Source organism: Hyperolius riggenbachi, chromosome 4 (assembly GCF_040937935.1).
Source record: "Hyperolius riggenbachi isolate aHypRig1 chromosome 4, aHypRig1.pri, whole genome shotgun sequence".
In the NCBI taxonomy this organism is placed as follows: Eukaryota; Metazoa; Chordata; class Amphibia; order Anura; family Hyperoliidae; genus Hyperolius; species Hyperolius riggenbachi.
Window position 1 is genome coordinate 155,567,386 of NC_090649.1, and position 13,255 is coordinate 155,580,640.

Here is a 13,255-nt window from a genome sequence, read left to right on the forward strand (position 1 = left end):
CCTTAGGGCCCATTTTCACTATATCGGTTGCTGTCAGTTATAACTGAAAGGACAACTGATGTACAAGGTAATGTCCATGTGCCCCTTTGGCTCAAGCGATATTACTGGCTAACGAAGTGTTGACCTGGAAGCTGTTTCAGGGTCATCACTATTTATGAAGTGGAAGACAGAGAATTCCACTGATCACAGTGGATAAAAAGGATGCAGGAGAGGAGAAAGAGATTGATAAGTATACTACACAAGAGGTAAGTATGATGTGTGTATGTTTATTTTACTTTTACTGTGACTTATTTTATTATAGTCCTGGCTCGCTGCTCTAATGTTGTTGCAGCTCTTTGGCAATTAGTCTTGGCATGGCTGTTCAGTCTATGCTGATCAGCTGTTCACACTCTGCTGGTCTGCTCCACCTTTCCCTGTGCTTCCTGGTACAGAGTGGTCACTCTATGGGAGGGACAGAAAGACCACAAACTCTTCTCCATAGCTGTGAACCTCTGTAGCCATTAGGGAAGTGTATAGCACAGAGGAGTGTGTAAGAACTCTGTATTTCCAAGCTGGAAGGCAATGTTTGCAAGCCAAGAGCACAGGGTTAAAGTGTAACTATCAGGCATACAATCAAAAATCAATTCTTTATTTTTAACTGGTAAACAAGTAATAAGGATGCTTACCAGGCAATCCAAAAGTTAAAAATCACTTTTACTTTTCTTCTCCATAAAACATAATTCCCCAGTTTCCCAGGCTCTTATTTGGTACATCTGCTGCACAAAGGAAGTTGCAGGGCATGCTGTATTTTTTTTTCTTCATTACTTTCCCCTCATACATAACTAATGCAGCTTGATTGGCTAAAGCCTCTTTCCTTCCTGTTTTCCCCTCTCACACCTGTGTTCGTCTCTGATTGGCCAATATTTCTCATGCTGAGACAATGCACTTTGTACTGCAGAGCTGGGTGGGTCCGAAGACTGGGAGGAGGGCAAGCAATTCTACACAGAGTAAGAGAGGAAATTATGTCAGGATTGGCTTCAAGATAGACAGTAAAAATGGAAAATCCTAAGAAGGATTTTCTTTTTTTTACTATAGAAAAACTCTAAAATCAAAATGTAGACAGTGCAAGACATATGTGGACAGTGCAATACATAAGTAGAGCAAGAACAAGAATTTATCTACTTATGTGTTTTTTTTCTGAGATCATATGGCTGACAGCTCCTCTTTTAGGACTTCTGATGAAGAGATAAAACTATTATTTTGAGATGTTGTAATGTAAAGGCTTATGACATTCAAATAATTTTTTGGGGAGTTTGAATAGTATAAGAAGGATTAATAAAACTCTACCTGATCTACCTCTGGATCGACAGGGATATGTGAGGGAACAGGCTGGTGTTGTACTTTGTTTTCTGAGTGAACTCGAAAGACGCATGTCTTTTTTCAACCCAAATAACTATGTAACTCTCTGGGTACAATTTGGGAAAAAAATCTCACCCACTTTCTTTTGCTTTAGCTGATGTCACCAAGGACAGAAAATGAGTTATAAATAGAAACACAGAGTAGAAATAAATTGACTCTCACGCAGGAAGGCTTTAGAACCTATGTCAAGTTTTTATTCATGCCTCTGTCCACTTAAGTAAATTTAAACTGCCTCCTGTTTCCATTAACTGGTCTCACCAATCTCCCTAAAGTGGACATTGCCAGCACATTGTTATTCTTTTTCACCTTCCATCACTCTTTCTAAAATGAAAAAATTTGTCTTAGGTGGAGTTTCGTTTGAAGTGTTTGTGAGAGCTTGATGTGTTTATGTTGTGACAAGTTCTCTTTGTCTGTTTCTGTCCAAACTGCCCAAAGCTGAGCACATTTTCTTTCCAACTAAAAGTTTTCCCTGATTTTCTGGGGCAACCAGGAGTATGTTTTTCAATCTATATGAAATTATGAATACCTAAAGGGACATGTTCTCAGTGACTCCCTCTGCACTTCCCATGATCATTAGTATGAGTCCCAGTTGGTATCAGCCCTTCAGCTGTGTTGATGGTGCGAGATTGTTTTGTGATTGTTGGATAAAAAGGCACTTGGTTGCTTTATTCCCAAGCATCATTCCATAGAACGTTTCTGAGCTGCGTAACTTGGAAAGTGACTGGAGGTCTGCTCGGGACTTGACTCTTTGACCACATTGGATGCGTGGCTTTATAGTTTTCTAAAATGTCATATAAACACTACTTAATCTGCAGCATGTTCTGAGGACTTCTACTCCTTATAATCCTGTGTTATGATAGAGTATGTTTGGCATGTAAGAAGTTTTACTCATCTCTGGGGTTCTATTTATTCGATTGCCATTCTAATGTTAAAATAAAATGCTCTATTTACTAACAAAAGTCATCCACTTAATTCTTATTCATTTGCAAAAAAATGTGTTTTCTTGGCCTTCTCTGTGCATTTTTGGATGGAAATAGAGCACTAAGGGCTTATTATGTGCAGGGAGACTAGTTACAAGGAACACATTTTGTTCCCACATATTCGAGACAGGAGGGGGTAGAATTATAAAAAAACAGTGCAAGAAAAATTGGATAAAACATGATGCAAAAATGATCTGGATATCTAAAAAATATGACCAGATAAAGGATTCTTATTGGTTTTTCTTAGCAACTGCTCCAGGTTTTACTCCAGATTTGCTGTAGATTTTGCTACACTGGTTTTGATAAATCAGTCTTGGATATAAGTGTTTGAGGTGTTTTGAATTACTCTTCTTGTACACCAGTTTAAACATTGCTACAAATTCAAAAATTACACAAGAAAATGGCTGTTGAGATGGGGTGAGATCACCACCAAAATCCAAAAGAAGGCTCAGCCTTCCGGGGACAATTGGAGGTTCGGTATGCCATTGGAGCTGCTGACCAGCTTCTACACTGCCAGCATCAAGACTATCCTCTGCTCCTCCATTATCCTCTGGTACGCAGGTGCAGCTGCAAGCGACTGGTACAAACTCCAAAAAGTAATCCACACTGTAGAAAGGATGATCAGATCACTCCTGCCACCGCTAGACCTCCTACACACATCTAGAATGATGACCATGGTCAACAGGATCGTGCAGGACCCCACCCACCCCTGCAGTTGTTTCTTCAACCCTTCAAGCTGCTCCTACAGAACCATCCTCACCAAAACCTCTAGGCACAGGAACACCATTTTACCCCAAGCAGTCGTCCTTCTTAACTAAAAACCCCTTCACAGCAAAACCACCTAGCCTCATTCTACTGCCTCTCCAGTATCCTTGCATTACTTATGCCTGTGCCTCATTATCTGCTGTCTTCTATGTTCATTATACACCTCAGCGGCATAACTAAGGGGAGCAGTTCCTGCAGGGGGGCCCAGAGCTGTAAGGGGGACCCAACTACTACTTTACTCCCTCTGATAAAGTGGTTCATCCTTCAGATCAGGTGTTTTTGCAGCTACACTTGTTATGGGTGTAAAGATTACGATATCCATGCTTGTTTCATGACCCTTGCAAGATGGGCTGTGAGAGTCACCAGGGGCAGGCAAGGCAAAGGGTATAAACATTGGGGGACCCATCAAAGTTTTGCTGGGGGGCCTGTGATTTGTAGTTACACCCCTGATACACTGTCTGTAAAGTCCAATGCCAGTTTGTACATAGCAAGGAAATGAACAGCGCTACTTAAAAACAGGCAAGTGCCTACCTGCAAAAGAGTGCAAGCCCCACTTGTGGGATATAATACACACCGAGCATACACATGACCTGTCTACCACTGGAGGATGTTGGTTTCCTGTAACAGCTTGCATGCAACCTATTAAGTACTCGTCCCTCCCACTGCGAAGAAGTCAATCCTCCATGGGAGGGGCCTAACACTAACTAAATCCTAACCTATGTATATGCATAGCCTGGGTGCGGCTAATCAAGTAAAATCGAAAAAATTGAAAATTGCACAAAAGGTGGATCAGCGCAACACCAGGCCGCCTCCGAATGGCCTCCATCAGAGATGCGCTGAGCCCCCCCCCAGGAACTACAAACGCACCTTGAACCCAAACAAAAGCTCTGCATATACACCAAAAGCATGGCTGTTAAGTGGGAGCAGCTGACCAAAAATGAATTAAATTAGTACCTATTAAGGAAATGAACAGCGCTACTTAAAAACAGGCAAGTGCCTACCTGCAAAAGAGTGCAAGCCCCACTTGTTATCTTTCCTCCAGCCAGGGTTGAGATTAATATATTTTTGTACGTGCACATGCTAGATTTCTTCATGCACAATAGCTTTTTTTATGTGGCCTCTTCTTCAGAGAATTTAAACGATGTTTGGCTGAGATCTAATGTAGTTCCTTCAGCAACATTCATAGAGACCCCTAATGCATACGCTCCCCTCTACCGCTCTCCATAAGACAGAACAGGCACAAAGTCGAGTAGCCTGCCTGTGCAATGTTTGTCAATCAACTGTCACTCAGTTTCTGCCCTGATTCACCAAAGTTCATTGGAGGTGATTGCAGTGTGAGGAAAGATCTAAAACATTTCCACATTCTGTAAAACTTTATCTTGACTAGAAAACCATTAATATTCACTGTAGAAACTATGTACAAAGTTGTGAAACCATACCAAGGTAAAAAAGAAACAAAGTTGTCAGAGGCTATGATGTGTTTCCCTAAAATGACCAATCAGAAATGTTGTTTTTATTTATCACCTTCTCTCTTGATTTTTAGTTATTGGCCCATCACTGCTATTGGCATCTTCCCAGCCTTGCAATATGCTGCCGTTACTAAGTCTAGTATCTAAAGTGGTGGCAGCTGATAATTATTAAAGTATTGTATGAAATATTGTATCCAGTTGTCATGAATAATTCCTGTTGATTAATTAATGAACAATGTTGTAACACAGTTCTTGTTTTATATTCCTAGCGATGTAGTGAGTCAGAGGTTTTGGATGAGAAAGAATCAATCTCCTCAGCTTCTCTTCCAGGATCCAGCCTGCCCATTTTTCAGAATGTACTACTGCGATTTCTAGACTCTCAAGCGCCATGTCTCAGTAAGTCCCCGTTAAATCTCTTTTTTATTGAGAATTTACATATACATACCTAAAGAACAAACCAATATGTGATATTGACATTAAGTATATGAAATAAATACAAAAGAACAAGGTATCATAGTAAATAATGCTTGTAAATAAGATCAATTGTCTCATGGAAATCCAAGAAACTTAGTATATCGTCAATCCACTATCATATTGTTTTACAAAATAAGAGTAAAAAAAACCCTTACAATAAGATTCTCATATTACTTTGCTGTCCTAGGGAAAAACCAAGGAGGCGGGGTGGAAAGGGGAAGGAAGGGATGTCTCAGACAGTTCAGTGTTCTCTATACTGTCAGATTCCTTCTAGACATCAGTTAAATAATTTAGAATCTGTATTTTTTCAAATCCTTCTTCCAACTCCCCCTACCCTGCACCAGTGGGCATCCTTCATTGTAGAAGTCCATCTCTACTCAATACCAACAGATCACTGTTCTGAGACAGAAGATGGTCGACTCATTTGGCCTGAACTAGCTATAGGACCTGGAAGCAGACAGCTGTCAATAATGTGTTAGCTCCTGCTGGTCCTGGGGGCTGGAAGGCCCACGTTTCTTTATCATATGTACCAAATATTATACTGATAGGTATGCTTTGAAGTTCTTATTGCATCTAAGCATTAAAAATAAGTTCCTGCACTGCTGATATATGATATGATCAAGTTGTCAAATAATAATCCATTTGGTTTACCTAATGTGAGATAAATAATATTAATTATAGCCATATTTATCATATTTTAGCATAGCGTGAGAGCATAATTTTATACTGTGCAAGCCTGTTTTCCCATACAAAAGTGTATGTTTGTTGTTTCAGGACTTTCAGAGAAGGTGTTGGTAGCATTGTGAAACATCATCATAGGCTTTAGTTTAAATTCATTCTGTGACAAGATCAGCATTTATAGAGAAGCTCAAGACAATTGAATAGCATTATTAGGCAGAGTGTGACCCTGAAACAGTTTAATTAAGTGTCTATCCATGCATCATAATCAGGCAAACATAAAAACACAATAAGACAAAGTGACCTCCAAATAATACTTAGAAACTACCCAAAATCACACTATGAAGAGTGATTACCAAAATAAGAATATACAGAGTATCTCCCAAAATAAGAATATGCCGAGTGTTTCCCAAAGTAAAAATATGCCGAGTGTTTCCCAAAATAAAAACATGCAGAGTGCCCCCCACAAATAACATTATGCAGAATGTCCCCTTCAAATAACTATAGGTAGAGTGCCACCCAACACACAAATATTGTGTTTTTTGGACTATTAGACTCCCCCAAAAGTGGGGGGGAAAACAGTCACTGCAACTTATAGAAAATGCTGGGAGTTCCTGACTTGTGAACGCCTGCCAATACAAACCTCCAACACGCTGCAATGTAGGGGACTCCCTGTACTGTGCCCATGCAAAGGAGGACACAGAGGGACACAGAAGGGCATAGAGGAGGACACAAGGGGGACACAAAGTTGCATAGAGGAGGACGGAGACGGACACTGGAGGTACAAAGGGGGCATACTCCACAAGATGCCCCTTCACTATGGATGCACCAGGTTTAGTATATTTTTTCCCCCTGTTTTTATTCCTCTAAACTTAGGTGCGTCTTATAGTCCGAAAAATATGGTAACTACTGAAAGAGTGCAATCACTAATAATAGGCAGAATGCCCCCTACAAATAATAGTCAGAGTGGCCCCCACAAATAATAGGTAGAGAGAACCCCCCTTCCCCCCACAAATAACCATAGACATCATGACCCCCACTAATAATAGGCAGAGTGACCCTCACAGATAAGAGGCATAGTGACCTCTCAGTCATTGGTGTTCTGTGGCTCCTTTAAAAGGAACTATACTTACCAGCTGTAACATGACTAATTCCTTGCTGCCAGAACACTGGTGCTCCCACACTTCTTGCTGGACTCATTTAAGACCTGGACGATGTTACAGTCCAGTGAAGAGCGAGGAGCTAGTTATGAAACATGGCATGTTAATGTGCCTGCCACATCATTACAACTAAATTGATCCATGTGTTGCTACAGCAACTTCCCGCAAGTCCCTTAAAATTAAATAATAAAAATAGCTTCAAGGGCCACTGGAAAAGCCTTGATGGGCCACATTCAACCCCCTGGCCCATACTTGGGACAGCACTGGTCTAAGCATTTTTGAATGCTATGCTCAGTAAGCTGCTGTGAAACTCCTTCAGTGTCATGTTCAAACTACACATCTATGCCACCAGTTCTCTTAGTATTCCACATCTAAAGAATGCATATAATACATTTGCACGTTGCCTGTGACCAACAGAGTTTAGTTACTGTTTAATAGGTCTTCATTCTCAGGTCTTGCCTTATATGCCAAAATGATTAAGGGTTTATTAGGATTTTTCTCTATTGCTAGCAACTATCTTTGCTTTATGAAATAATTTTCAACCCAATTTCTATTTTATGAGTATTGTTGTATTGTTTGTTAGTCTCAAATGATGAACAAGTTATTTCACATTATTCGTTTTGAACGTTTTTCCTTGTTGATTAAAGCCTTATTAACTTGAGACGTGAACCATATAAGGTTTGTTTATAGTCTTTTGTACTTGACCGATATGTTTATATAGAGCTCATTTATAAAACTCCTATTTCAGTTTGGTATTTTTCATTGAAAATCATTCCTATTCACCAGAGTGCGGCCCTGACCAGGGAAAACGTCTCGTTTTTCTTTTCCCAGCCTAGACATATTTTTATAGCTGAGATTAAAAGAGACCATGTAACGATCACTATATCCCAGATTTATCCTAATATGAACATTTCTAGGAAGTTCTGCATTGTTTGACATGAACAGATCCAACAGAGCATTATTAGTATTTGAGGCTTGTATAAACTGCTCCATTCATTTGTCTTGGAGTAAGTGTATACATTTCTGTTTTTTCACAAAAAACCTTCTCACTGATATAAGTTTGTGAATTCCTATGTAGCTGTATCTGTGATGCCTCAGCATCATCAAGGTACTTTATCCACAAGGTCAGAAAGTGGTATGAAACTCAGAATTTCATCTTTGCACTAAAACACAACATAAGAACCTCTAGGGAGAAAAATACTGGTATATAGTTACTAGAACGATTAATAACTCAAAGTTCCACTTCACTCAAAAGCTAATTGATAAGCGTGCTGCTCTACAAAATGATCAGATTGGGCTTGATTCACAAAAGAGTGCTAACTGATAGCACGGCAGTTTCCACACAAATTTTTGCATAAGGGCCTGTTTCCACTGCACACAGATTGGATGCAAAAAAACTCCAGTGAATGCCTATGGGAAAATCTGCATCACAAAAATCATGTTAAGTGGAAACAGGCCAATAGGCATTCATTGGAGTCAGTTTTCCTGCATCCAATCTGCGTGTAGTGGAAACAGGCCCATAAATGATAACTTTTTGCATGCAAACACGCATTTTCACACGAAACCAATATCGTTTGTGTGCGAAAATTCGTGATCGCGCAAAAACGTGAAAATGCACGCGAAAACGGCCGTGCTATCTGTTGGCACTCTTTTGTGAATCAAGCCCATTGTCTTGTTTTTAGTATTTGCTACCTATGAGCTTTCTCTCCTTTGTTTGATCTGCAAATAGGGATGCTCGTTCGGATTCCGCGGAAATGAAATTTCCTATTTTCCGATCGGAAATTGCATTTCCTCATCCAAATTCGGAAATCGGTAATGGAAGTGTGGTAGGCGGATTTTCGTGGAAATTTTTGCGGAAATCGCAGACATTTCTGCTGAATTTAACATCAATTTTCTCAAAAACTACAAGGTCTATTTGAAAGGTTATTTCCCCTCTTGTTCCTACTTTTCGGCTTAACATTCCATGAAAATGTGGTGTTTCTAGCACCTATGGGGGAATTGCTATTAACCTCTAAAGTCGGTATCATACCGCATATCGGTTCCAATGTGAATGTTCGCGGTAATTTCTGCCGATTTTAACATCGATTTTCTCAAAAACTACAAGGTCTTTTTGAAATATTTTTTTCCTCTTGTTTTCACTTTTCTGCTTAACATACCCTGAAAATTTGGTGTTTGTAGAACCTACGGGGGCTTTGCTATTAACTGCCAAAGTTGGCCGCTGTTGACTGAATGTAAAATGCAGAAAATTCTCATTACCAATATGCGTTATGATGGTGACTTTAGAGGTTAATAACAAAGCCTCCATAGGTGCTAGAAACACCAAATTCTCAGGGAATGTTAAGCAGACAAATGGAAACAAGAAGAAAAAAATATTTCAAAAAGACTGGTTTTTGAGAAAATCGATGTTAAATTCAGCAGAAATGACCACGAAAACCCGCATTGGAACCGTTATGCGATATGACACCGACTTTAGAGGTTAATAGCAAAGCCCCCATAGGTGCTAAAAACACAACATTTTCGGGGAATGTTAAGCAGACAAGTGGGAACAAGAAGAAAAAAATATTTCAAAAAGACCTTGTTGTTTTGGACAAAAATGAATGTTAAAGTTGGCGGAAATTACCACGAAAATCCACATCGGAATGCGGAATCGGTAGCGGTAATTGGCAATGGCAGAATGCGGATTTTCGGCGGAAACGGAAATTGCCATTTCCGGCCATCTCTAATAGCAAATTTTGGAATTTTGAGGTATTAACCCTTATAGTAATTTTATTTGAGTAATTTTCCATACAAGTTTTTGTGCTGTGTTTAATGTTTTAGAGCAGAGGTGAACTTGTGTAGTTGTAGAATGCTGTCAAAAGTAAAAATCCTATATAATAAAACTTCTGTGTCTCTGCATCCTGTCCCCGTGTGTGTGTGTGTGTGTGTGTGTGTGTGTGTGTGTGTGTGTCCCTGCTTCCAGAGTTGACAGTTTGCTGTCTGTGAACCTCATTGCATTGTGGGAAATAACAACCAAGCTAACAACATCTCCCTGTGTGCATATACTGCAAACAGCGGTGGAGGACGGGAAAGCGGGATGCATCCGTGCTCACGTTGCTGGGGGGGGGGGGGGGGAGCGGCTGTAGCCTAGCGCCCATTTTTTAATGGGCGGGCTTTTTTACTAGTAAATAAATAAATCCTAATGAGGTCGGATAAGTCACAGAACTCTGCTAGGACATTGTCAGCTATGCCCATTATTTTTTTTGTGTTGCTATGGTGATCACGGCTTTCACAAGCCAATTGCTTTATTTTCCACAGGTAGCCAGGTAGCAGTACTCACATTTATGTGTTCACAGGTGATCAGTGACTTTTGGATGCCCTGACTACTACATAGGTGTCAGTAAATGGGGGGGCTATGACATTGACAGTAGCTATATAATACAGAGCTTCAGAATTGTAATGAAAAATAAAACTTTGAACACTTAGGCCTCTTTCCCAGTGGGACATTGCGTTTTTGTGCAACGTTAAAATCGCACCGCAAACATACAACGCAACGCGCCCAAAAAGTCGCATCGTAGCGTTACCAATGCATACAGCATATACAGTAGAAAATAGGCTATGAAAAGTATGTCTCAAAGTCATTACTGAGCATGTGCAAACAGTCCAACGCAGCTAATAACATGTATAACGCACTGCATGCAGCACTTTCACTTAATGTGTAGCGTTAGACACCAACGCAATGTGTGCACTGTGAGTGGAGCATTGATTTTTCATTGCAGTGCATTAAACATTGTTTTAACGTGTGACTTTAATGTCACACTGTGAAAGAGGCCTTAAAGGGATACTGTAGGGGGGTCAGGGGAAAATGAGTTGAACTTACCCGGGGCTTCTAACCGTCCCCCGCAGACATCCTGTGTTGGCGCAGCCACTCACCGATGCTCCGGCCCCGCCTCCGGTTCACTTCTGGAATTTCTGACTTTAAAGTCTGAAAACCACTGCGCCTGCGTTGCCGTGTCCTCGATCCCGCTGATGTCATCAAGAGCGCACAGCGCAGGCCCAGTATGGTCTGTGTCTGCGCAGTACACTCCTGGTGACATCAGCGGGAGCGAGGACACGGGCGTGCAGGTGCAGTGGTTTTCTGACTTTAAAGTCAGAAATTCCAGAAGTGAACTGGAGGCGGGGCCGAAACATCGGTGAGTGGCTGCGCCAACACAGGATGTCTGCGGGGGACCATTAGAAGCCCCGGGTAAGTTCAGCTCATTTTCCCCCGACCCCCCTACAGTATCCCTTTAAGCATTAATGATAGTTGTCTTTTATAGCAGTTTGAAGATGGCAAAGAATAAGAAAATCTGTACAACTAAAAAAAAAAAAAAGTGAGCTCATAGGAGCAGGTATTACCATTACCTGTATCTTTCCACCATTCCCGAGTTAAGGATAGCTGCCACATTAAATATGATTTGATTAGCTTGGTTTTACAGCTAGTGCAGTAACTTTGTTTTATTCTTGTGTATTGAGAAACTGAGATTTGTCTGGGATTGATTCATACTCTAGAGACCCCCATAACATTGTATCCTTTATTTACGCTTTGCTTAGGTAATCCAAACAACGAACATGAAAAAGTGGAGTTTGTGAATCTGGTGCTACTGTTCTGTGAATTCATCCGACATGACATCTTCTCCCATGATGCATACATGTGCACCCTGATATCACGCGGTGATTTGTCTGCTGGTACTAGATCTCACTCACCTCTTGGAGAGAATATGGATGATCACTACGCTAAAGACCTGAATGCAAAGCTGGAGGTAGGAAGTATTTGCTTGGTTAGTCCTTATGAGGGTTATCTACAAAACTACGGAAACATTGCTGCCTGCAGACTATGCATATAATGCGTTATAGAGGCATTGTGTGTAGATGACATGATGTGCTATGTGTACGATTTTCAGTATATTATTTTCTAGAAGCCAATATTACTATCTAAGGCCAGTTACATGCATGTGAGGTGCGATTTGCTTGCAGCAGAAGAGCCACACCGCAGTGCATCGCACCGCACCATTGCAGGCAGATTGGCCTCTGAGGCAGATAGTACCATCAGTAAAGTCAGCATGGCCCCGTCCACCACTCAGAGTCAGGCAGCAAGGATGTCACGGCTACACCGTTTCCATAACAATTGTTTGTGGTGCCTTGACTCCCATGGAGTTTTGTGCCACACACTACCGCTCAGCAACATGCTGCAGCTTCTGCATTGCCCAGTTCTCTTCCGTCGCATCGCATTGCACCTTTGGTAGAGTGGCCTGTCTCACTTACTGTAGATCAGTGGCTACTGGGACGAGCTGTGGCAGGGGAGAGTACCGTGATGCAACCTGCAAGAGCTTCAACCTTACAGTGCAAACCACCCGGTTACGCTCACTAGTTCTACAGTGCCTTTAAAGCTCTCACTGCACAGCACACTGTTTCCAAATGTAGGGTTATACCTGATCTTCACTGCATAAACCGCGATTTCCCTACAGCTGGGATTGTGTCACCTCATTTACTTATAGTGCTTTTTCCAGCAGTAATGGCTGCCACAAACTAATGTTAGCTGCTGTGTGTGCATTCTAACAATCCTATTGTCTCGTGCCAGCCAGGATATTACATTTTTCCATACTTTATACTACTGTTTCAATTAAATACTGAAAAATTATTTTTAAAGATAAGATGAAAATTTGCCTCCTTGGTGAAACTCAGGAGAAATGTCTTAGACTAAAAAAAAGTTTGTAGTTACACTTTCAGAGGAAAATATTCGTTTTGCAATTTTAAACATACGAGAATTGTGTTTTAGCTTACAAATTTTCCCTTTAAACACTTCAACCCATTTGGCTTTGTCCCTCTATGAAAAAGAATCAGCAAATTAGGCTGACTGTAAAATATTGATTCATCGTTGTTCTGGCATTGCTTATAGTGTCCCATTTACTGGCAATGCTGTGCATGTGTGACCATTTGATAAAACTCCCATGATGAATAAAGTGAGTTGTGTAGTAAAAGCTTGCTAGCTCAGGATGTGTCGTTATAGCTTGTAGGAATACTTATCATATAACTTCTGTTTTTCCTGTCTTAGGAACATGGCTTAGACCAAATGGAGATTGATGCAGGAACAGCCCACCTCTTTGACGACATTGAGAAAAATGAATTCAAGGCAGATTTTGGGTCAGAATTTCCGGTATGTTTATCAGAACAATCACAAAAGACCATTTAATGTGTTTTTCTTTTGGTGCAGACAATCTGTACAGTTAATATAGTATATGATTAATATCTTGTTATCTAAGATTTCATACGTGAATGGCTTGATTTTTATTAATTATTTAAACAGGGATCGGTT

At 40.6% G+C, this 13,255-nt stretch overlaps 1 protein-coding gene across 13 annotated transcripts in view; it reads left to right on the forward strand.

Annotated features, from left to right (window-relative positions):
- Window positions 1-13,255, forward strand: part of MED12L (mediator complex subunit 12L) — a 742,320-nt gene that overhangs the window by 290,255 nt on the left and 438,810 nt on the right. For all 13 annotated transcript variants that reach the window (XM_068280808.1, XM_068280810.1, XM_068280809.1 and 10 more), the window contains 3 exons: window positions 4,882-5,008; window positions 11,494-11,702; window positions 12,995-13,096. In XM_068280808.1, coding sequence (XP_068136909.1) covers window positions 4,882-5,008; window positions 11,494-11,702; window positions 12,995-13,096 — 438 coding nt within the window. The remainder of the gene's footprint in view (window positions 1-4,881; window positions 5,009-11,493; window positions 11,703-12,994; window positions 13,097-13,255) is intronic.